At 37.2% G+C, this 21,694-nt stretch overlaps 1 protein-coding gene across 1 annotated transcript in view; it reads right to left on the bottom strand.

Moving 5' to 3' along the window:
- BCAT1 (branched chain amino acid transaminase 1) overlaps positions 1–21,694 on the bottom strand; it is a 111,608-nt gene that overhangs the window by 13,293 nt on the left and 76,621 nt on the right. Inside the window, exons 6-10 of the mRNA XM_049885163.1 lie at positions 20,736–20,899; positions 14,481–14,623; positions 8,298–8,383; positions 5,517–5,657; positions 3,379–3,453 (exon numbers count right to left, since the gene is read on the bottom strand). Coding sequence (XP_049741120.1) covers positions 3,379–3,453; positions 5,517–5,657; positions 8,298–8,383; positions 14,481–14,623; positions 20,736–20,899 — 609 coding nt within the window. The remainder of the gene's footprint in view (positions 1–3,378; positions 3,454–5,516; positions 5,658–8,297; positions 8,384–14,480; positions 14,624–20,735; positions 20,900–21,694) is intronic.

The raw sequence follows: 21,694 nt of genomic DNA on the forward strand, positions 1-21,694 counted from the left end.
CTTGCCATTAAGTCAATTCTGACTCATGGTGACTCCATGTGTGTCAGAGTGAACTGTGCTCCATGGGGTTTTCAGTGGCTAGTTTTTTAGAAGTAGATCACTAGGCCTTTCTTCCAAGGCACCTCCAGGTAGATTTGAATCGCCAACCTTTTTGTTAGCAGCCGAGGATGTCAAACACTTACACCATCAAAGGACTAGACACTAAGTCCTTCTGAGAAGACACAAACTTGACAAGTTCACACAAGCTCTTGCAAAGAAGTTGTGATATGCTACAGTGTCTGCAGGGGTTTTCTGCCTTAGGGACAGCACTGCCATTTCTAACTCAACTGTGACAGTCTGGCACGTGAAGCCCTTTCATACTTGGATTCCATAATCTTACTTTGACAAATGTTCTTTCTGAAAACTTTTGCAATGGCTCCCCATCTTATCCCAAACGTATGTGTTTCGATTTCTCTTTTACTTAGGTTTTAGGGTTCTGACGCATATATTTTGTCATCATCACAATGATGACAGCTGCTAATTCTGCTTTTGCTGCCTAATGTTTCCTTCCTTAGCTAAGGCATCGTGACTATCTGTTGAACACCTTTACGGTTGTTCATATTTTTTTTTCCCAGCTCATATTTAATAGTTTAATTTTTCTCTCAGCTCTAGTGGCCTTATTTTCCCTTTTCTTTTAATCCTTTACAACCAAGTCAAGTAAATTTATGTTTTCTTGTTTCATATAATTTCTAAGAGGCAACCCTGAAATCTCTTGTTTGGTAGATTAACTGCTATAGAATGAACCATCCCCTTCCACTCAATTTGTTCAAGAAAATTTTCCAAAGTGATCTTCTTTTCTTATGACTATAATCACACTTCTCTTCCTCATAAAAATCTCTCAACACAATCTAGCCAGCTAGGTATTTTTCATTCTATTTAAGTTCTTTTTTTAAAAAAAAGATAAAATATCAGTGATTTATTAACTTCATCAGATTTACTCATAGCCATGAAAAAAAAACAAAATTTGAACCATCCTTGCAGATATTTTTATTAGCTATCCCTCAAATCACCTTTAATTGTTTCTAGGCACACAGAAATTCTGAGTCAAGTTTCCTTCTTCCACTAGTAAGATATTCCTCTATTTAGCTTACAGAAAATTCCTATAGAGAAACTTTGTTAAAGGGTGGAAGAGAGCTCATTCGTTCAAAAATGACAATCGTTATCCTTTTATTGTTACACATTTTGCATAAAAGTTGCTGAGATGGTCTGAAACATGCCATTTCTATTGCTATTCAAAGACCTTAACTCTAGAGGCCTGCTGCTTTCCAGCTAACTTTAAATTTTTGCTTAGTTCTCAAGACTCAACAACATCTGACCTTACCAAATCAACAAATTTTATTTCACCTTTCAATATGACTCTTGTCTCCCTTGGAGTGTTTTCACTGGCTGGCAATGATGGTACCTGGCACTCAACCAAAATCTTCTAACTACTTGCTAGTTATAGAACAGTCTCTTGTTATAGAACAGTTTCTTTTATAGGTGTTCCCAGGGTTACCTGGTATTTGATATAGCAATAGCCTGCCTAGAAAGATGCCTAACTGCCTGATAAGACATTATTATAAGTTGTTGCTCAGAAAATATGTACCAAAAAAAAAAAAAAGTTAGTAATATGAAAAAATAGGTTTGCATGCTGTTATGGATTGAATTGTGCCCTTCAAAAATATGTGTTATAAATCCTAAACCCTATATCTGTCTGTGGTTATAAACCCATTTGGGAATGGGTTTTCTTTGTTAGGTTAATGAGACAATATTAGTCTAGGGTATGTCTTAAGTCAGTCTGTTTTGACATACAAAAGAGCAGATTGAGCAAGCAAGCAGAGATGAGGAAGATAGATGACACACCACATGAGATCTTCAAGGAACCAAGAAACAGAAGCAGAAGAGACAAAGACCTTCCCCAGAGCCTACAGAAAGTCTTCCCCTAGAGCTGTGCCCTGAGTTCAGATTTCTAGCCTCCTAAACTGTGAGAAAACACATTTCTGTTTATTAAAGCCACCCACTTATGGTATTTCTGTTATAGCAGCACTAGGTAGCTAAGACACATGCCCTTTGACCCTTGGTCCCAGCATTATAATTTTAGGAATTTATCCTAAGGAAATAATCAAGATTGTGTTGTTATAATAGTGAAAATCTGCCTACAATATAAATGTTCAATAACAAAATTTCTTTAGAAGGATGGTACATCAATGTAATGTAATTCTATGTAAACTTTATACATGGAGTTGAGAAAAGTAAATTTTTAAAAAATTTTATTGTGGTAAAATATATGTAATAAAAACTTTGCCATTTTAACCATATTAAAGTATACAGTTCAGTGACATTAATTACATTCATAATGGTGTGCAACCATCACCACAATTTCCAAGAGTTTTTCATCTCCATAAACTTTTTTTTATCTTCTGAAGCAATAACTCCCCTTACCCTAGCCTCTGATAACCAAATTAAAAACTTTGGTCTCTATACACTTGCATATTTTAGATATTCCAGAGGTGAGATACTAAATTTGTTGTTTTGTGTTTGACTTATATCACTCAGCATAATATACTCAAGGTTCATCACTGTTGTAGCATGTATCTGAACTTCATTCCTTCTTATGATTGAATAATACTCCATCCTATTCTCTGTATGGCTATAAATTGCCCACTGAGCACTGCATTTGCTGCATCCCCTAAGTTTTGGTATGCTGTGCTTTCACTTTCATCCCTCTCTAAGTATTTTCTAATTTCCCTTATGATTTCTTCTTCTTTGGCCCATTGGTTGTTTAATAGTGTGTTGTTTAATTTCCACCTATTTGTGAAATTTCCAGAGAAAACTATTTCCAATATGAAAAAGCAAACAGTTTATTTAGAGAAAAAAAGCAAACAATGAAATTACACATAATATGATCCTATTTTGCTAGAAAAAAATACATAAATGCCATCAAAATACTGAAAGTTGATATATCAAAGAAATTAACAATGGTTAGATCTCGGTGTTAGAATTAAAACTAATACAATTTTCTTCTTTATGCTTTCCTCTATTTTCAAGTTTTTAACATAAGCACATTATACTTTTTAGTGAGATTTTTAAAAAATGTTATCAAATTTTATACATTTTTAAAACTTTAAGTAGTTTAGAGACAGTGACAATATTTTCTATTTTTTTTTTCCTTTTGTTGAACATGCACCCCCTTTCCCATTTCTGCTTTGCCCATGCCCGTACATAATATCAGGAAAATCTTTCTTAAATTTAACTTGCTAATCCCAAATTTCAATAATTATTCTTTTCTCTCCATTGAAACATGATTTGGTTCTAAGCTCTGATTCAAAATAGTTTGCTTTAAAAGAAAGAAGCCCTTACTTGAATGTTATTCAATTTGTCCAAAATACGGCTTGCAAGTTTAGGACCGTTCTCCATAGTTGGAATGTGTATGGTCTATGAAAGAAAAAGAGACATGAGATAAGTTGAGGAGAGTATTCTTATATACAGTGAGAACAAGTAAGATACTTGGCAATTCTACTATATTAACAACACAATTTCACCAAAATAAGGAATAGCACTATAACAACCTGCTGATTATGCATGCTAGCTCCTTATATCAAAGACTCCTCTCTATTTTGAATCTGAGTAAAAACTAACGAGGCAGTAATGAGCCATTCATTGCTTTGCAACTGATATCCAGGCACCACTAGTTTATACACAAGCCTTTAGGCTGATTTGAGGAACAGTGAGAAACTAAGGATACCTAAAATAGTGGTTAAACTTTAATAACTCTACATCTTCCAGAATTCTGAAAATCTATGCAGACAAAAGATTATCCTCCACAACTTGTAGCAGGGAATGAGATCTCAAAGATATTTTGGCCCAAATTAAAGCAAGTTTTGTTTTGTTTTTGCCAAAAATTAAAGTCTAAGTCTATACCTGGACAAAAATGTCTTCTAAAACCTATCTCTGTTCCAAGGCAAACCTCCAAGGACTATAACTTTCACAATATAGGATACCAAACACCAAACCAAACCTGTTGCTGTCAAGTTGATTCTGACTCATAGTGACCCTATAGGACAGAGTGGAATTGCCCTACCAAGTTTCCAAAGGAGCAGACCTTTTGTTTAGCAAATAGATGGCATAATTAAATTCATGAAAGAGAGAGATTTTCTACCCTTATTTATATTTGAGTCACGCCTATTCATGCCTCATGCCTCGCTGGTTTGCACAGTTTTTCATAGTTTGATTTTAGTAGATATTTCATGCTCTCAAATAAGTTTCTTATTCAGCCTTTTAGGATAATAGGATAATTAGATGTAACTTTTGGCTCTGAAATGCCCCCAGAAATAAAATCATTAAAAATTTAAACTTCATGATGTTCATATTTCTAGAGGTGAAAGAACATTTGGACTTAAAAAAAAACAAAAAAACTGACCTAATAAGCACTTTACTTCATAAGAAAGTGGACCGATAACATACTACTTTTTAATGTAACCATAATAAAATACTAATAAGTAGCTTTATAATCAGTAAAAGTATTGATATAAAATAAGACAATTCTTCTGCTGTGAAACAATAATTCTGTAGATGGAATTATGTCAGGAGTCTTTCCTTAAAAGCAAATTTTAAAAACTTAAGCAATGGAGCAGCCAGCAGTAAAGTCAGCAGAAAAATCAATCTAATTAGCTGAGGAAAATTATAATGTAGAATTTAAAAACCAATAGAATTTGTATTTAATGAGTAATTTAAGCCAGTTCACATTTTAAGAATAAAACCCACATGCCTTGAAGTTAAAAAGTTAACGCTGATGCTAATTATGAGTATCAGAGCTTAGTTATAAAGAGGAAAGCAAAAAAAAAAAAAAAAAAAAGACAAGAAAAGGGAAGGAAGTAAACACAAAATCAGACTGATTTACTGGGTGGAGTAAATGTCTTTCCACCAAATCTTTTAACTCCTTTTGGAAGACTTTAGTGCACGCACAAGTTCTACCAAAGGAAATTTCTTTGTAAAGCAGTATACTTAGTAACTATTATTATTACTATTAGTATTATAAATGAAGTTGATCATTCAAATGCATTTTCCATAAATATTGCCATTGCCACTCCAGGATTTTGGAAGTACTTTTAGAAGCCGCAAACTAATTTCCTGTAGAGTCTTCTTCTGTGAACTGGTAGAAAGAGATAAGAGTGGAAGTCTACTGGTACATCTCTAATGCCCACATTGACATAAGGCAAGCATGATACTTGTCCAAGGATAAAACTGACTTCTCACCATGTTTGAGCTTACACAAAATTGCACAAAATCACTGGAAAAATGATAGTAAGTAAATAATTTGCTAATACAGGTTCACCTGGACAAACTGCCCCAGCTAATGGAATGCCAAGTTATAAAAAATCCCTTTGCATCCTGGGTCCAACTAGAATTTAGTTTACACGTTTAAAAAAAAAAAAAAATTAAATTAAATTACAAGTAAATCTTTGGAAATGATGGGAAATGAGGAAACACTGTCTTACCTCACCCTTGTATAGTATATCAGAAACTGGACAAACAACACAGGCCGTACCAGAGCCAAACATCTCTTTCACTCTGTTTCCCTCTAGGGCAGTGGTCAAGTCATCCATGGTCAGATACCTCTCAGACACCTTAAATTCACCCTGTTTAAAATACAAAAAATAAAAACAAATGTATTCTAAAGGAAAAGACATGTAAAATAACCTAAGATACTTACTCCTCTGCTTTACATTCTGATTGAGCACCTAATGTCATAGCCATCCTTAGAGGTAAAACTGGAAAGGACAACACCATCCTACAGGTAAACCCCCTGAGGTGTTAAGCAACCTACTCCAAGGTCACAATATTCTAAATGAGATTACTAGAATATAAAACACAAGACCACTACAAGATATTCTAGTACAGAGCATGAGCTTTTTTGCCTTTTTTCTATTGTCATGGATAAAGTCTCAAACTGTAGCACCCTGAGTGCTAATTAAGGCAGTAACAGTGTCTTAAACTTTATTTTATCATAAAGGAGAATAACATTGTATTATATATTATGATGTTAATAATTTTAGCTACCATGTACATGTACCAAGTTCTGTAATTCTTTAAAGTAGGTATTATCATCCCCATTTTACAGTTGAGAAAACTAAGGTTCAAGGCAATTGAGTGATGTTCCCAAGGTCACAGAGCTAGTACACAGCAGACACTGGGCTGGGCCCAGATCTGACCTAACTTGCTCTGCATTTGGTCCTCTACTGTCTTTGATGGAATAAAACTATAGACTCAGTTCAACTATCTGAAATATTTAATTATTTTTAAAAAGCTAAAAATACGAGCTTTAATTGAGAAATTGCATTGTATATATATTTTTTCTCCCAAGTTCAGTGATTCAATTGGCTTTATAGTGGCAATCGTCCTTCTCCTTTACTATCATATTAGGTTGAGTTCCATCCTAGAATTATTGGCATAGCCTCACTGAGTTCTGCTTAAATTTTGAAACATTTTATTTGCTCAATGACAGGAAATAGGAAAAAAAAATCTGATATTTTTAAACTGTTTAATTCTCATTCTTTTATTTTGGTGATTAAAGTTCAAAGTTTGTCAACAGGCTATTTGAATTAAAGGCAACAAAGAATGGATTTTTTTTTTTTTTTTTAATAAGATGAAAATAGTTTTTAAAACCTATAAACCCATGATAGATAAAGTGGAAATCACAGTCCTTGGCAAGATTCAAAACATTAGAAGGAAAACACAGAATGTCAGGTTTGGGTTTTTTTTGGTGGGGGGGGGTGGGTAAGAGGAGTCTGGGGGGTACAAGTAGATTTAAAAGGGTAGGAAAATATATCTGCAGTAAAAATGTGGCCCTTCGCACACATTAAAGCAAGTTTTAATTTCTGTTTGTAATTGGCAATTATGTTGTTCAAAGGTTTAAAAATAAATTAAGTCCAGAAAATCAGCCAAATTAACTGAAAACAAGCTGAATTCTGTTCTTGGAGGGCGAGGGTCAGGGGAAAGCCTTGTAAATAAACAGAATTGTTTTTACTTTGGTCACTCTTCAGGTTTTTTCGGTTTGGCAAGTAGTGGTAACCCCCCACTTGCCTCTTGGCATTTTACACTGTTTTAAAGTAGCTTTTTAAATAAATTACAGCTACGGAGTCAAGAAAAAAAACCTTCCTCCAGAATAACCCATTGTTCATGTTAACAAATCATTAGTGTGGTAAAGAATTTCCACTTGCAACTTGTCATCAAACCTTCTGTACTTGGTTGATGTTTTTTCTTTAATAAAATAAAAATTACTGAGCTTCAAAAATACATCTTTCCAACTGCAAACATTTAGGACAGGGTAAGCTGTTTGAAATTATACCAACAGTTTGTAAATGTCATGCCCAATGTGCCAGCCAGCATGTGGCAGTTGGGTCTTGTCTACTTCAGGGTTTTGTAGGTTTATTTATAGCACATTTCCTCTATTTTCAAAGTCTTTTCCAGAGAAACTGTGCTAGTACTCTCCTACATAGATAATGTGTGTGTTGCTAAACATTTGTCCTATTAGTACTGTTTGACCACAGTATGCTCAAAGCCTTTTCATGTTCCTTGGAGACCATTTTACCACATGGGTCAGAAGTTCCATCCAAGAACCTCTGCCAGACAACCAACTCATTCAAAATTCATCTTGATTATGTTATGTCATATCCAATACCAAATGGTTTAATATGGTTGCCTGTGTCACAGAGATTTAAAGTCTACCGAAAACGACTTTAAATTTGCTTGAGTGCTTTGATTTTAAAATAAGTATGTACATGATTTGGAAGGAATGGGGGAGAAAGAAGGCAACCAAACAAATAATGTTATGTAAGGAAACATCTATATGTCAATAAAATTTTTTAATTTCTATCAATGGCATGGTTGCATTGAAATAAATAGAGGAAGAGAAGAAGTATGAACTGTTGCCATTTGTAAACAATATACTTAGTCTTGAAAAAGTTAATGTCTGGCTAGAGAGAAGCACACAAAGCATAAACTGGGAGAGTTGGTAGTAGACACTCGGTATGGCAATTGTGGCTAGAACTAGAATACTTCTTCATTAGGACATTCTGCCAAATTGGTTTCTCTCTATCCTTCAGAATAAACAACACTTATTTGATATTCTCACCAGGACAGTTCTTCTAGAAGAGTTCTTTTCACTCAAAAGAATTAAAGAGATAACATTGGTTGGAACTACAGGGCATTATTTCAACACCAGCTTAGCTTCTTTTGATTTCATGATTATAAAAGTTGTTCATGTCAAAGGTACCCACCCACTGGCGTGCCAGGTCCAGTATGCTCTGCCTTGTCACTCCTGGAAGAATGATGCCATCTAGCGGAGGAGTTGCCAGTTCTTCTTCTGTCAATTAGAAATTGGAATATTTTCAAACTTTAACTATATTAGCCATACCTTGTATCAATAACCATTTTAAGAAACCATTTCTAGTCATAAACATAAAGATGTTACTGTTCTGCATTGTCAAATTTCCCCAATCAATTCACGGATCAAGTAGATCCTTGTTAAAAAAAAAAAAGAAAGAAAAAAGAAAAAGAAGGCTGCTCATTTAACCACTTTCAATTTATCATTTAACCACTTTCAATTTATCATTAATCAGTAAGAAATGAGATGGTTTTTTACTAACAAATGGCAAACGTTATAGAATGCTTTTAAGATAAATATTTTCATCAAAATTTACCTGAGTGGGTGTTATGAATTGAATTGTGCCCTCCAAAAATATGTGTTGTAAATTCTAACCCCCTATATCTGTGGTTATAATTCCATTTAGGAATGGGTTTTCTTTGTTACTCTAATGAGGCAGTATTAGTGTAGGATATGTCTTAAATCAATCTCTTTTTAGAAAAGAGCAGATTGAGCAAGCAACCAAGCAAGCAAGCACAGATGGGGGAAAATAAACGCCATGCCACATGAGATTTCCAAGAAATCAAGAAACAAGCTGAAATGAGACAAGGACATTTCCCCAGAGCCAACAGAGAGAAAAAGCCTTCCTCTAGAGCTAGTGCCCTGAATTTGGACTTGTAGCCTTCAAAACTCAGAGAAAATAAATTTGTTTGTTAAAGCTACCCACTTGTGGTATTTCTATTACAGCAGCACTCGATCACTAAGACAGTGGGTAAAAGCTGGTTACTAATTAGAATACTGTAGATAGGCTCTTACTCAGAAACACTTGTCATTACCAAGCCTCCTAAGAATACTGGGGAAGAGTTTTCCCTCAGAAGTGTGTGTGCCCATGCAGTCTGGTTACTGTCTCCACACAGCCCTTTGATAAGTTTATCTTCAGCGGTTCTCAAACTTGGTGAGGTGTCAGCATCAAGTATGGAGACGATGACTTCTGAGATTCAAATTCAAGGGGCTCGAGCTAGAGCAAAACCAAAAATCACTCCATGGGAGACTCTGACGGAGGGCGAAGGTCAAGACAAGGGTCCAGTGAGAATGACCACAGCCACTCCTACCCACCACGATGGTTGGCATGATGACCTATCTATAGGAGTTGGTGCCCTTACAAAATGATGTCCCTGGTACTCAATATCCTCCTTTCCTCTCCATCTCTGGCACCCAGAAACTGAGTCTAGTCAGAAATTCACTCCTTAAATCCCCACTTTATGAAGATGTTTAACCTTATAATAGATTATGCGTTGTCCATCAGGTATTTGCAGAGGAACTCACAAGGTATGCTTGAAAGGACCACCAAGTAGCAAAAGCTGTATAGAAATCATATTGGTATCTTTGGACTCTCACAACACATTTTATGTAGCTAAAGGAGACTTCAGAAACCATCTAGTACAATTCTTATTTTACAGAAGAAACTGAGGCTCTACAAACACGAGTGACTTGCTAAGGTTGGTGGCACTGGAGAAAAGCCACAGCTGCAGCTCAAGTGTCCTGACTCCAAGACCACTGCCCTTTCCCTCAGTATACAGTAGTCCTGGCCTCACCTTCTCCACGGAGGCTACATCAGATGTTCCCAACAACCAGGCTGTGTCTGGAAGACAGACTGAGCTGTGTGCACCCCTATATCCCCAAAACCCAGTATAATGCCTGACCCAGAGTGGTATGCAATGAATAATTTTGAATTGAAAAAATGAATGAATAATCCTGTTTGCTGGGGAAACAGCAGTATGATTTTTTTGTTTGTTTCTAAAACTCATCTGCTGACAATTGCTCTCTGGAAAGAAGAAAATTTGCTTTTGGCAATGTTCTTAGGGCTACTTTTTGTCATGTTTAGAAGTGTTGATGATCTCAAAATAAATGTGTGTTTTGCAATAGTGAGCTAGCTAGATACATAAATGTATGAATCTATATGTGTGTGAATATATGCATATATACACACATAGGGATATATATCAAGTCCCTCCAGACTGGACCTTTCTTAAAGCTTGCTGAGCAGGAAGACCACATGAAGTTAAAGAAAAACGGCAGCCCTGCATGTACAAATGCTGTTTTGTGAAATACATTTAACACCCAGTACTGTAACCACTAGCCTGAGGTCAAGGAATAGAACATCTGCTTCTCTGATTGCCAGACAGAGATGATGACATGACAACATTTGGGTGAGAAACATTCATTTTCCTCTGCAACCACAAACATGCTTACAAGAGCCAGAACTAGCTCCAGATTGCCCAACATGAGGAAAACAGAATCTCAAACACAGCTTGTTTTTGACAAAGAAATCATTTTCAGGAGACAGAGAATTCAGAAGCAATAACAGCAGGATTCGTCTGTGACTTCCCAAGGTCAAGCACTATCAAGGAATCAGTGGGAACCAGGAATGTAGATTTTCCTAAGTGTCCTAAACATAAACAGAATTATTCATTTACTCAACAAGTATATATTAAGTGCCTACCATGTGCTGTTCACTGTTGTAAGCCATTGGATACGGCAGTGAATGAAACTGATATAATTCCCAGCCTACTTTCTAGCAAATACAGGCAAACAATTATTGTATTAAATAGTATGTTAGACTGTTGTTAGTTGCCGTCAGGTTGTTTCTGACTCATGGAGACTGAATGTGTGTGGAGTAGCATGGCTCCACAAGGTTTTTCAAGGCTGTGATTTTTTGGAAGCAGATTGCCAGGTCTTACTTCAGAAGCACCACTGGGTGGGTCTGAACCGCCAACCTTTCAGTTAGTAGTACAGCACTTAATGTTTGCTCACTCAGGGACTTCTATGTTAGACTATGGAGGAAAAACAACAACATGAGGGAAGGGATGGGAAGTGCTGGGGGGAGGGAAATTTACAATTTTTAATAGGGTGCTCAAGGAAGGCCTTACTGAGAATGGAATATGTGAGAAAAGACTTGAAGGAGGTGAGAGAGTAAGCCATGCAGGTATCTGAGGGGAAAGGACTCCAAGCAGAGCCAGGAAAATACCTGGTATGGTTGAAAAGGCTCAATACAACCATGATCATTCAAACTAATTGTGAACTCAACAAGGGCTGGGACTTATTCTTCAGGTTATCTCCAGTGTCCAGGACACCATAAAATTATTTGGCACAACTACGTGTGTCAAATTACTCATCAACAGAAAAAAGAAGAGAATTGAAGCTGTGTAATCTTAACACCACAGTTGCTGTTACTAGAATCAAAACCCACACTAGTTACAGGCCAAATGCCCCAAATAGTTATTACACACAGCACTGTGCTTTAAACACAGATTATCTATCTTATCTACCTTTCTTGTCCCTTGTCCAAAAGGAATAGTGTGGATGGTCATGGAAACATGACAATATATTACTGGAAGAACTCTGCTTATAATTCCTGTTGGTAAAGCTTGTGAAAAATCAATACTTTGCTGATTTTTCAACTTATTATTCTTTGTATTTTCCTAAAGGCAAGTGATATAAATCAAACTTAAGACAGAGTTACTTCAATCTTTTTTATTTTAGCCCAAAGGTTACTCCTGACATGCTATTCACTTTTCTCATAATACTGTTCAAACATTTATTCCATATGTCCTTTCTCCTTAATCTTTTTTGTTGTTGTTGTTGTTGTTAGTAGAACACCTCCAAATTGAAATAGAACATTAAAACCATGGCTCAAGTTATCTCAGGAGACCATAATCTGAATAGTAACTCTTAAGATCTTGTATATTTGAAATGAATTGAAGAGAATTTCAGTCATTTCTATTCTAACCTTTAAAAGACATAGTGGAAAAGTTCCGTGGTCACCATTCAGATAAAGGATTAATTTTTTAACAGGACAGTTTCTGAGGTTTGTAGTTGAATCATGCAGCTCTGATTATACTTGTGCTTAAATGCTGCCATTTCCCATTCATAAATAATGATGCCACCACTTCTGTATGTTACAACTGTCTTTGCTATGGGTTGTTTCCCTCCCCCCTTCTCCTCAAGGGGGCAGCAAGAGGATAGGAAGAAGAGTTGAATAAATCTATTATCTTCTTTCTACAGAGTTCAACACTGGCTGTGATCTTTCAAGCATAGCTCGATATACACCATATGCAATAACTCAAATTTAACCAGTTGCTGTACAATTGATTCTGACTCATGGAAAACTCAAATTTAGAAATCAGAAATATTACAGTATAACTTTTGTTCTTAAATAATGCCAAGCACTGTGAGCATGGTCTGTAATCTGGCTTTTCGTATGCCATGGATCACCAATGGCTGACCTCAGAACAAGGTACCCTCGCCACACCTTCTCCTCCTCCTACCTCTGACTGGAATATAAGACTCATCTTGTTAGTCTCTGTAACTAACACTCAAATTAGTACATAGCTCTGATTCAGCCTCATCTGAATCATCATTTTCCTCTTTTCATAGCCAAATAACACAAGAGCAATAGAGGCTACTATAAGTGCTGAAAAATAAAAATTTCATTTTAAGATTTTATTGAAACCAATCCTAAGACTTCATATGAATTTTGAAACTTATCATTTTACACTTCTTGTCACTACATTCATTACTGTGAAATGAAGGTCTTAAACCTAAAAAATTGTTTCAAAATTTTGCATGACTATAGGGTCACTGGAAACCGTGGTGGTGTAGTGATTAAGAGCTACAACTGTTAACCAAAAGTTTGGCAGTTTAAATCCACCAGGTGCTCCTTGGAAACCCTATGGGGCAGTTCTACTCTGTCCTATAGGGTTGCTATGAGTCGGAATCAACTCAATGGCAATGGGTTTGGTTTTTTGGCTCATAGGGTCACTATGAATTGGAATTGACTTGGTGGCACACAACAATATCATAATTCCAATGGAAATAAAGGCATAGATCTGTATTTTCTTTCATTATTTGCCATTTAATCCAATACCATAGTCACTTTCAACATTTCACCAAGCCCCTGTGATCTCTTCCAACTAAAACAAACAAAACAAGACAAAACAAAGAGACCTAATGAACATTCAGGATACTATAGTAGACTTACTTACTAAAGGCCTTGAATGGACTGGGATCTAGGTACAAGGATCTCAAGATACAGCTAATATGTCCTTAAAAATAGTGTACTTCAAAAAAACTGAGATCCAGTGTAAATCTGGAGGCATCTGATATATTATAAAATACTGTATGTAGAAAGGGCCACAATTGTTAAGGAATTATAGCAAGAGTGCATATTAAGTTCCATACCAGTAGAATCAGTAGACAATGTTTGTTAGAACATTTTATACATAACCCTCCCCAAGCAAAAAAAATCCTGTTGCCATTGAGTCAATTCCAACTCATGGTGGCCCCAAGTGTTACAGAGTAGAACTGCTCCATAGGGTTTTCTTGGTGGTAATCTTTAGGAAAGCTGATTGGCAGGCCAGTCTTCTGCAATGCCACTGGGTGGGTTCAAATCACCAACCTTTAGGTTAGTAGTCAAGTACAAACTATTTGCGCCACCCAGGGACCTATTTTATACATAGCACATGTATATTTGAGAACACTTTTTTTTTTTTTTTCAAATGCAAGGGTATTCAGATAAAAGAAATATTGAGGTGATGACAAAGGGGATAAGACAGCAAATCTTCAAATCATGGAAAATTACATATAGTCCAAGTCTATAACACAAGATTTTCCAGAAAATACTGACTTGAATTCCTTAAGTTGCTACTGATGATAAATATGTCTAGAACCAAAAAATGAACCCTAGCGGTATAACAGCTAAGTGCTTGGCTGCTAACTGAAGGGTTGGTGGTTTGAAACCACCCTGTGGCTCTCCAGGAAAAAAGATCTAGCCATCTGCTCCCATAAAGATTATATCCTAGGAAAACCTATGAGGCAGTTCTACTCTGTCACTCGACTCAACAGCACTAACAACAACAGAGCCAAAAACCAAAACCAAAACATAACCTTTATAACTTTAGTTCTTGTCTACTTGAATGACATAAACACTATGGCTCTTAGCCTTTGGAACTCTGCTGCTCACTTGTTTTAAGGTTCTAGTTCTGTTCTTCTCAGTTCCACTGAAAAATAGTAAAGAGCTGAAACCTGAGTGGATTACCTCCATCTTCATTTATCCAGTAAAGAAAAAGATTCATAGTTCCAACTTCGGTTATCTGATTATTCACTCCATAGAGCCACAGAACCTGCTGACACCCATTATCCATTGCTTCACATTGGGCAAAAAGAGATGAGCCGTAGTTCCTTTTAAAACAAAGGAAACATACCAATTATAAATGTACATCATTTTCTCCCCCTTCCGGACACACACAGCAACTTCCATACTCTAAAATCCTTAAGTCTTCAATTCACATGTGGATGTAATCAACCTGTTATGCTCTTCCTATATCGCCTCTCTTGTAACATTAAAGAAAAACTCATTAGAGAAGCTGATTTATCTAATTGCACTCATCTGAGAGAGCACAAGTAGAGTCATGGAATCGTAGGTAAATAGCCAAGTTAACACTAACAGTTATGAGTTATTGAGAATTTTTATTCATGCCAAGCAATTTTACATGAATTATTTCATGTAAACCTCACACTGATACTATGAGTTAAAAAAATCACTATTATTTCCATAGTTTAGATAAGAAACTGAGGCTTAGAGAAGCAACTTACATAAATTACACAGCAAGTTATAGATCACCAAGTCCATGCCCACTTAAATGAGACCCTTTTATACATTCAGGAAACATCTAACCCCTGATGTCTAAATTCCTCAAATGAAGGGACAAAAATCATGGTTTTGACCTAAAAGTATCCCAAAAGTCCATTTTTCTCAACTTGCAGTATTCATATCAGATTATTCAAAAATAAAAGGAACATAAAACATCTTCCTAGAATGACAATTAGTTTATAATAATTTAATTTAATATCTTTTATTTTAACTTAAATGGAAAGTTATGGAGTATATCACAAAATATGGATAAATTTTTAAAACATGAGAGTCCTCAAATCAATGTGATACTTGATTGCCTCCCTAAACCCCTGGTTGCACAATTCACTTTCCTCTGTTTTTAGAGGACATTAGTGAATAATTCTGAGAAGTACTACCTTAAGATAATCAGGACTAGGAAATAAACCCTAGACCCACCCTTGGACTATACAGCCCCCAGCAGTTAACAAAGGAACAAACAGCTACTGCTGATACAAAGCATTATTGTAATCATGTAATCTCCCAGAAAGCAACCCCTTAGGCCTTTAAATCATCTCTTTTACATCTGGGTAAGATTAAAATGGAGCCCTGGTGGTAAAGTGGTTAAGCGCTCAGCTGCTAACTGAAAGGTCTGAGGTTCAAACCCACCAGCTGCTCTGCGGAAGAAAGATATAGCAGTCTACTTCTATAAAGATTAACAGCCTTGGAAACCCTATGGGGCAGTTCTACTCTGTCCTACAAGATCCTCCTTACAGGAGCCAATCAATTCTTTTTCTGCTTAAGATAGTTTTTTCATTTGCAACTGAAAAAATATTCACTAATAACTGAAATATAATATATGGTTATTGCAATCTGGTTCACTTTACATTATATCACTTAATCCTCACAGGTAACCCAGTAATAAACCCAGTGCCGTCGAGTCTGTCATTACCCTTATTTTATAAATGAGGAAATGCAGACTTAGAACAGTTAAGTAACATGCCCACTGACATTAGGTTTTTAAACCAAGTCTTTTTGACTTCAAAGTTTGCCCTCAAGTGCAGGAAGAAAGTAAAAGGAAAAAAAATAAGGTGGAGGAAGGGGAATAACTTAAAGAGGGGGAAGGGAGGGGAGCGTGATAAACCTGATCCCTTCCAAATTAACTAAGAAATTGCTTGGGAATAAAGATGTTCCTATGATGAAGGATAATATCATTAATACCTCATGCAAACCACATGAATCACGGCTTCTACCAGCCTGAGCCCAGAAGAACTAGAGGGTACCCAGCTACCACCACCGACCACTCTGACAGGGATCACAACAGAGTGGTGGACAGAGTGGGACAAAAATGTAGAATAAAATTCAAATTCACAAAAAAAGACCAGACATACTGGTCTGACAGAGACTGGAGGGATCTGCAAAACTATGCCCCCACCCCCAACACCCTGCTAACTCAGAACTGAAGCCACACCTGAAGTCCACATTTCAGCCAAAGGTTAGACAGGCCTATAAAACAAACAGTAATATATGTGAGGAATGTGCTGCTGCTTCGCTCAATCAAGTATACAAGATCAAATTGGCAACACCTGCCTAAAAGCAAAGACGAGAAGGCAGGAAGCCACAGGGAAACTAGATGAATGGACACAGAAAACCCGGGGTGAAAAGGGAAAGGGGGAGAATGCTGACACATTGTGGGAATTGCAACCAATGTCACAAAGCAATTCGTGTATACATTTTTGAATGAGAAACAAATTTGCAAGTAAACTTTCACCTAAAACACAATAAAATTAAAAAAAAACACACGCAAGTAAAATTCTACTAAAGATCATTCAAAAAATGGTTGCAGCAGTACATTTACAGGGAACTGCCAGAAATTCAAGCCGCATTTGAAAGAGGACATGGAATGATGGATATCATTGCTGATGTCAGACGGATCCTGGCTGAAAGCAGAGAATGCCAGAAAGATGTTTACTTGTATTTTACTGACTATGCAAAGATATTCAACTGTGTGGATCATAACAAATTTTGGATATCATTGTGGAGAATGAGAATTCCAGAACATTTAATTATGCTCATGCAGAACCTGTACATAGACAAGGTTCCACATGAGCACAACTAAGTGTTCTGGAATTTCCATTCTTTACAATGCTATCCATAATTGTTATCCAAGAGGCAGACATTCAAACAGAACAAGGGAATACTAACTGCATGGTTTAAAATCAGAAAAAGTGAATGTCAGGCTTATATCCTTTCACAATACTCAGGGACAGATTATCCACCCATGTGAAATCGTTCACTACAGATTAGTAAGTAAGCACAACTAAGCCCGTGGTTACCTTGCTTACTGGGTCATCCACCCCTGTCAGGTACCGTAAATTTGAAAAGACACTTTGATTCTGTAGGAAGGTGCTGTGGGGTTGGATGAGACAGATGTCAGTCATACTTAGAAACAATTTTTAATGAGGTGAAAATTTCACTACAAATGATCTGGTAAGCACAATGCTTACGTTGCCTATTGGATAATCTCTATCTTACCATACTTATTTAATATGTATGTTAAGCAGATAATCCAAGAAGCTGGACTCTGTGAAGAAGAACGTGGTATCAAGATTTGACGAAGACTAATTAACAACCTTGCAATATGCAGAGGACACAACATTGCTTGCTGAAAGAGAAGCAGACTTGAAGCACTTACTAAGATCCAAAACCACAGCCTTCAGTATGGATTACCCCTAAAATAAAGAAAACAAAAAAATCCTTACAGCTGGACCAGTAAGCAACATCATGATAAATGGAGAAAATACTGATGTTGCCAAAGATTTCATTTTACTTGGATCCACAATCAATGTCCATGGAAGCAGCAGTAAAGAAATCAAACAGTGGATTGCATTGAACAAATCTGCTGCAAAAGACCTCTTTAAAGTGTTAAAAAGCAAAGATGTACTTTCAAGACTAAGGTACACCTGTCCCAAGCCATGGTAGTTTCGATCCCCTCATATGCATGTGGAAGCTGAACAATGAATAAGGAAGACTGAAGAAGAACTGATGCATTTAAACTATGGTGTTGGCGAAGAATTTTGAATATACCATGAGTGGGCAGAAGAATAAACAAATCTGTCTTGGAGGAAGTACAGCCAGAACGCTCCTTAGAAGCAAAGATGGAAAGACTTCGTCTCACGTACACTATACATGCTATCAGGAGGGACCAATCCTTGGAAAAGCATATCATGCTTAGTGAAGTAGAGGGGCAGAAAAAAGAGGAAGACTGTCAACGAGATGGAATGATGCAGTGGCTGCAACAATGGGCTCAAACACAGCAATGATCATGGGGAAGGCACAAGACCAGGCAAGGTCATTATGAGTCGGAACTAACTAGACAATACCTAACAACAAGATGAAGGACCTTCCTCTTACCTCTAAGCTCAGTGCTTCTCAACTTTGGCTGCACATTAAAAAAATCCCAGTGTCCAGACCATATCCTAGGCCAAACAGAGCAGAATCTCTAGAGGTGGGACCCCAGGCACTGGTAGTTTGTTAAGCTCCCAAAGTGATTTGTAATCAAAATGAGAATTCTGCTTCAGCCGTGTGTCATTTTATTACTTTCCTCACTTATATAGAAATGCTCAGAAATAAAAAAAAATAATGTTATCTTCAATGACTCTAAAGTAGTAGAATAATCTTAGAATTAAAAAAAAAAAAAAATCCTCTTCCATCCTCAGAGTCACTTAGGTAGAAAGTAGAAAGTTCTCAGGCTTACGAAAATCAGTAGCTCTTTAATAAATACCAATTGGTAGTCATCTCAGGGGTCCTAAAAAATGCTTAGGAGTTGATTGCTGAATTAGTTTTACAGAAGAGCTAACAATACGCAAATTTAAGGTAGTTTCCAAACTCCTTTGCCAACCAAACAGAATGATGCTAAATGCAGGTTCATTTTTTCCCCTTGAGCTTCTTCAGGTTTGAAGCACAGCATCAGAAAGCTTTAAAACTTCTTGGAAGTGACAGGAGACAGCTAAAAGTCCGTCCTTTTGGCTACTGGCTTCCTTCTTGCCATTGTTGCTTTTATTTGAGATTCAATCTCTCTCCTCTAGCCTCTTGATCTCCTAAGACATTCCTAGTCAACTTCCATTGATCATGCTCCACTTGAGCCTAATGAGTCGAATTATGAATTTTTAATTAACTTATACCCCAAACCAAACCCATGGCCATCGAGTTGATTCCGACTCATAGCAGCCCTATAGGACAGAGTAGAACTGGCCCACATGGTTTCTAAGGAGCGCCTGGTGGATTCGAACTACAGACCTTTTTGGTTAGCAGCTGTAGCTCTTAACCACTATGCTACCAGGGCTTCCAATTCACTTACAGGGGCCACGTATTCTGTGATACTGTGTTATATCATCTAAATCTTTCTAATGAATAACAACCTTCCCACATACTGGGTAATAAAATTTCCCTGTAACTTCTGAGTGTCCCATTTTATCTTTTTCATAGTCAGGTAGTGGAAGCAAGAAAGCAAGATTTAAAAAATAATTTTTTCATTTTTCCTTATGATTACCTCTTCATCAAGATTGAGATTTACTGTAATGTGCACCATAAGTTAAATTTTAACAAAGCAGTGCATGTGGTACACAGTGGGGCATAGGCGTATGCCCTGGGAAGTACAAATGGGAAGTCAAGCCAGTAAACAAAAGCAGTTTTCACCTGGGCTAGCCTAGGAGATAGTCAAGGAGTACTCTAAACCAGAAGGAAAAGAAAGTGACTTCTTAGCTTAATGGACTCCGTTAGGATTTCTCTACCCATTAAGTGAATGCAGTTGTTAAAAGTTGGTAACAAGAATGACAGGACAGAGAATTTTATAACCAACTCTTTTTTGGAGAAAAGAAAAGGGCAATACAGGAAGACTACAGAGGGGTCAAAGCCAGCTGTCAAAGTCTCTAACATCCCTGCAGCACATCATTCGACGCTCCCAGGGCTCCATGAATCTACACGTTGTATCAAAGCCTGGAAGACTGTCACCTTCCAGGGCTGCTGCTGCTCTGGGTATGTGATAAACATCAGCACTTGATACATAAAAAGGAAGAGCCCCTGCTGGGTAATCCAGCTATTCTTGCTCATGCAGAAGGGCATTTCCAATTCACAGCCAAGTCCACCCCTGAAATTATCCACACTTCTCAAATGCTCTTTTATTTCCAGCTAGCTACATATGGCCTATGAGACTGGCCTGACAGAGCCAAAACAGGGCTGTCCCTCAGCCAGTTGGCAGCAGGTGGGGCTACAATCTGTGGCAATGAAGACAGCACTTCAGTGAACAGGCACCTTCCCCAGACACGGCTTCTCGGAGCCAACTGAGAGCCCCAGCACCAGATGCTCTTTTACACCAAGTGCCAACCGCGGCCAAAGAGGATGGGCATCCAGGGGCACTGAATTCAAAGCACTACTTTTATTCCTGCTTTAGTCACCTATTTTAGTTTTTATCTACGTATCACACCCAATGTTTGTCCCTTATGAAGGGCCACAGGCTGTCTTCTAAACAACAAGTGCATTTCAAACGCTGCAAGCTAAGCATGAAACAAAAATGAACATAAAAACTTGAATATTAATATGTACATCCTTATTGAAGTGAAATGGCGATAACTAAATGGTTGCGAAGGGCTCTCCTTTAGATGGAGACACAGATTCTCTTACCCTCCCATTTTGCAGTCTCCAGTTCCACCTTTCCAGGCTCTTACATACTTCGGATGGGCCCACAGGGACACTGGATTAAAGGTTCCACTTGAAAAATAAGGTCCCACCGGACTCAAGATTACAAAGAGCAGGGCTTTGGTTGGCTTCTTGACTCCAAGGGAAGGCTGCAATCAAGCAAAAGTAAGCACAGTTGTAATTTAAAATGCAGACACCAGCCTTTGAGTTTAGAATAGGTCTGTAACTATACCCCAGAAGGCCATCTAATGACAGCAGCTACTACTTCTAAAGCTGAATCGCACAAAACCTGATGGTCTTATAAGATGAAAACACTAAGCATGGAATTCTTCAGTTTCTTTTTGCTTTGCTTTCTGAGCTGTTAGGGTTTCAGAGGAAAAGCTAATTTATATTTTCTTTCCCTTTGTTATTAGAGTTTTGAAGGAGAAGCTTATGTTTTCTGAATTTCAACTATACCTCCCTGCATAGCTCACTGCCCCATGATCCCTCACCCACTACTTACCCAAGGTTATCAAGAATCAGGTAGGGGAAATATTCATAAGCATAAAAATGAGTCTGTGTATGTGCACACTGATGTTATGTGAAAAGCGTGCAGCCCTTACAAAATGGGATGTCAACTCCATTAGCACTGCACAGGAAGATGAGGACCAGGTGGGGCTGGAGGCCACAGAGCAAAAAGAGGATGGGTGACCCAGGACCAAGAAATTAGTCAGCAACATCAGTATTTCGTTTCTTTTTTGTCTGTGTCTGTTCTTTTCTATGAGCTGGATATTAGAGAAGAACCATCCTACTAATAAAGGCTGAGGAGCCTTAAAGTTTCATTGGCCGTTTTAGGTTTCATTGTTTGGGAAGGAAAAGCTCAGGATCATATGCCCATCTGCCTTTCTTCCCGGCTGTGATAAAACTTGACTCATATCTATGCACTTGCATTTACCTAACAAGTA

Source organism: Elephas maximus, chromosome 4, assembly GCF_024166365.1.
Source record: "Elephas maximus indicus isolate mEleMax1 chromosome 4, mEleMax1 primary haplotype, whole genome shotgun sequence".
Classification (NCBI taxonomy): Eukaryota; Metazoa; Chordata; class Mammalia; order Proboscidea; family Elephantidae; genus Elephas; species Elephas maximus.